The sequence below is a fragment of the Aotus nancymaae genome, unplaced genomic scaffold, assembly GCF_030222135.1.
Source record: "Aotus nancymaae isolate 86718 unplaced genomic scaffold, 86718_ANA_hifiasm-v0.15.2.pri h1tg000072l, whole genome shotgun sequence".
Lineage (NCBI taxonomy): Eukaryota > Metazoa > Chordata > Mammalia > Primates > Aotidae > Aotus > Aotus nancymaae.
Genome location: NW_026988487.1, coordinates 1,853,791 through 1,857,794, shown reverse-complemented (window position 1 = coordinate 1,857,794; position 4,004 = coordinate 1,853,791). Strand labels below are relative to the sequence as shown.

At 54.5% G+C, this 4,004-nt stretch overlaps 1 protein-coding gene across 1 annotated transcript; it reads left to right on the top strand.

Annotated features, from left to right (window-relative positions):
- Window positions 1-1,259: 1,259 nt before the first annotated feature.
- Window positions 1,260-3,711, top strand: HOXB1 (homeobox B1). Its single transcript, XM_012452072.3, has 2 exons — window positions 1,260-1,938; window positions 2,374-3,711. Exons 1-2 carry the CDS (start codon window positions 1,362-1,364, stop codon window positions 2,700-2,702), a joined length of 906 nt encoding a protein of 301 aa, XP_012307495.1. The 5' UTR covers window positions 1,260-1,361; the 3' UTR covers window positions 2,703-3,711.
- The last annotated feature ends 293 nt before the right edge of the window (window positions 3,712-4,004 follow it).

Below are 4,004 nucleotides of genomic sequence, written 5' to 3'. Positions count from 1 at the left end.
TCTTAGAATTCAGAGCCTCAGGGCCTCCACCCTGATTCTCCCACTCTCTGACCAAACTCCCTTAATCAGTTCTAGAAAATTCACTGAAATGTGGAGTAATCTTTAAGATTTAACTGGTATTAAATTTATGCATTTGAGGTTTGGAGTTTTTTTTTTTTTGGAAGGAGATGGAGGATGGTGAAGGAGAGATGGGTAGGAGAGAGCCAGGAGAATGCAGGTCTCCACTAGTTTTAAACACTCCAAGAAGAGAATTAAAAACTTCCCTCCTCTTCACTCCCCTGTAAACATCACCTGGCTGTGCTCATTGTGGCTCTCTGGAGAGATATAGGGAGTTATTTAAGTCTGAGTGAGTGAGCCAGCTACAGCTATGGATGGCTAGAGAGAGGATAAATACATCTAGAGAGATGAGTTGATGGATAGGTAGGGAACGAGTATAAATATGGAGAAAGATGGACGAACAGAGAGATGGATTGAGACAGAGAGAATATAAAGAGAGGCTGAGGGAGAGAAATGGATGTGTGAATGAGAAGAGAACGCTTATGCAGAGAGAGAGGGAGGATGGGGCGTTTCTCATCCTTTTCTCCACATTTCTGTAGTCCTGTCTTGCTCCCTGAAATGCCATTTTCCCACCCCTGGTTTCATGAATCCTTCCTCTAGAGTCTAGACCCTGCCCCACACCCTTAGGTGTTTTTGCACCCCCCCCCACCCCCACCACCACAGTCATCCATTTGGCCCAAGATAACATACCTCACCCGGTTGTCCTAGCCCATCACCCCAAGACAAATTGGGAGAAAAGAACATGGTTCGGGAGTTCTGGGCAAAGTAAGGAGGCTGGATTCCCCACCTCCGGGTCTACAGACTTGGGGGGAAGGTTTCTTTGAGGGGTGGGAAGAGTGAGGGGCAGCTGGCTTGAATTTGTCCAAATCTAATAACCCAGGAGCCTATTGAAGGCCTTGGGGGTTGGGAGGGGAGAAAAGTCTTGAATATTCTCCTAACTTTTTCCCCCTCTCCCTCTGGTCCCTTCTTTCCAAAAGTCTTTGAAGAAAGATGTTTTTGACGCTTCCACGTCGCTCTCAGATGGATGGGCTGCGGGTGATTGAAGTGTCTTTGTCATGCTAATGCTTGGGGGGTGATGGATGGGCGCTGGGGCTGCCAAACTCTGGCCTGCTTAGCCCATTGGCCTGGGAGAGATCACATGTGCCCCCTCACCCCCACTCCCTACCCCCTTCCTAGGGGAGCGCTGGCCCAGGCGAGCGGTCCAGGCCATGGATGCGAGCCCCAGCGCTGTGACATACTGCTGAAAGGTTGTAGGGCAAGAGGGTGTCTCCCCAAACGGGCCGACCCTCCTGCGGCCTTGACGCATGGACTATAATAGGATGAACTCCTTCTTAGAGTACCCACTCGGTAACCGGGGACCCAGCGCCTACAGCGCCCACAGCGCCCCAACCTCCTTTTCCCCAACCTCGACTCAGGCGGTTGACAGCTATGCAAGCGAGGGCCGCTATGGTGGGGGGCCGTCCAGTCCCGCGTTCCAGCAGAACTCCGGCTATCCCGCCCAGCAGCCGCCTTCGGCGCTGGGGGTACCCTTCCCCAGCTCCGCGCCCTCGGGGTATGCCCCAGCCGCCTGCAGCCCCAGCTACGGGCCTTCTCAGTACTACTCTCTGGGTCAATCAGAAGGAGACGGAGGCTATTTTCATCCCTCGAGCTACGGGGCCCAGCTAGGGGGCTTGTCCGAAGGCTACGGAATAGGTGGAGCCGGTCCGGGGCCGTATCCTGCGCAGCAGCCCCCTTATGGGAACGAGCAGACCGCGAGCTTTGCACCGGCCTATGCTGATCTCCTCTCAGAGGACAAGGAATCGTCCTGCCCTTCAGAACCTAGCACCCCCACAGCCCGGACTTTCGACTGGATGAAGGTTAAGAGAAACCCACCCAAGACAGGTAGGGCTCAGACGTGGCTACCCCTTCTCCCAAAGCATCTCTGCTGCCCCTGCAGTGACATGTCCTAGGCCTGGGCTGGGTTCTTCTCTTTCAGCAGCTCTGGTAGACACAGGTAAGAGCACTCCCGAAGTCTCAGGTCAGGTGAGGTCTCCCCACCTACTGTGTAACCAGTCACTCCCAAGAGTAAGTCTCCAAACACACCCCACTTCCTGATCTGTGCACCCAGCACAGGCCCAGGACCTGGTGTGCGTCGGGGTGGGGGATGCTCCAGATTTGGTGATCACCATGGCGGTGTCTGGTGGTCCTTGGGAACTTTGACAACTGTACTTGGGCAGAATGGTGAATGGAGGTGCAGAGCCAGCCCCGGGAGGAGAGAAGGGGAAGGAGAAAGAGGTGAGAGAATTGACCTGGCCTTTCTCCCTGCCCCGCCCCTAGCGAAGGTGTCAGAGCTGGGCCTGGGCTCGCCCAGTGGCCTCCGCACCAACTTCACCACAAGGCAGCTGACGGAGCTGGAAAAGGAGTTCCATTTCAACAAGTACCTGAGCCGGGCCCGGAGGGTGGAGATCGCCGCTACCCTGGAGCTCAACGAAACGCAGGTCAAGATTTGGTTCCAGAACAGAAGAATGAAGCAGAAGAAGCGCGAGCGGGAGGGAGGTCGGCTGCCCCCGGCTCCACCAGGCTACCCCAAGGAGGTGGCTGGAGATGCCTCCGACCAGTCAACATGCACCTCCCCAGAAGCCTCACCCAGCTCTGTCACCTCCTGAACTGAACCTAGCCTACGATGGGGCTTCCAGGCCCTGGAGTGCCCCAGTCCAGCCCTATCCCAGGCTCTTCCCAACCCCAGGCCTGGGGATCCTCCCTAGGGCTGGGATGCCAGTTTAGAGCTGCCTGGGGGTGGGAAGGGGGATGGGGAAATGTTTTTCTCAGATCTGGGTGGCTGGGGCCGACAGGACCAGAGGCCTGGGAGGCACAGAACCTGTCAAATATAGAGGGAAGGGCTTCCGCCTTTGATCCAGGGATCAACTCAGTGTCAATTTGTGGTGGGGGTGGGAGCCAGCCTCATCCTCCTGGATTCATTCTCCTTTCCCTTCCAACTTCGGTTTATTCAGTTCAGTGCCTTCGAGCTTTGAGGAGTCTCCTCACGCACTCTTATTCTGACTCCCCCTTCTAGGCCTGAGACAGAATCTTGAATTTTCTTGTGTGGGAGGCGTTTGGGTGCAGCCATATTATTTCCAATCCTTAATCCAGTCACCACAGACCTTACAATAGCACCAGCTGCCTTGTGACAGACCAAAAAGCCCCTCCCCCCCAGCCCCCATCTAACCCATTAGCCCTCTCCTGGCACATTTGTATTGCACTAATGCAGCCCCAGAGGTTGTTTTCTGAGACCTGCTTCCTCACACCAGCGACCTCATCACTATGTCACCAAAGTGTTTTGGAACTTGGTATTCTAGAGACTTCTGGAACGCTGTGCAAGGTCTGCCCCCAGCATGCCACAACCAGAAAGGTGCAGGCACGCCCCCACTAGCTCCTCCCCTATTTATTGCCTCCTGGAAAACCCAGGACCCTCTTCCCCAGTTCCACCCCTACTCCTGGGGGCAGCCCAGGGAGGGCCAAGCACAGTGAGGGCTCCCAGCAGCTGCAAGGATTTCTCTGAACCTTGGAGACAGCAGAGGAGCCATCTAAGTTTCTGGAAACCTGAGCCCTAAAGGAGCCGGGATTCTCTTTGTACCTGCAACTACCTCATTTCAATAAAGTCTGTATTTTCCCTTCCTCCTGCCTGCTTCTGTTTCTCCATTCAGGGGTAGAGGAGGCCTCACACTCTACTATCCCTGGAGAAGAGGTGAAGAGAGTGGCCATTGGCTGGTTGGGCTGGAATGAACTGAGCTTTAAGATCTCAGCTGGATAAAGAGAAGGACTTACTGGGTGTGGCCTTAGCAGAATTGGGTCCCAGACACTCAGGTTTGACAGTTGTCAGTCCTTTGGTTATTGGGAGAATCCAGAAAGACATAGAAGTCTGTGGGATGATGCAGTTCCCAGATATCTTTCTTTCCTTCTTTCTTTTT

What these genes read in the sequence shown, in the direction of transcription:
- HOXB1 (XM_012452072.3), top strand. Translation starts at nt 1,362, where the DNA reads ATGGACTATAATAGGATGAACTCCTTCTTAGAGTACCCACTCGGTAAC. An exon ending in GAGAAACCCACCCAAGACAG is followed by an intron (nt 1,939 to 2,373) that starts GTAGGGCTCAGA and finishes CCCCGCCCCTAG; the next exon opens with CGAAGGTGTCAGAGCTGGGC.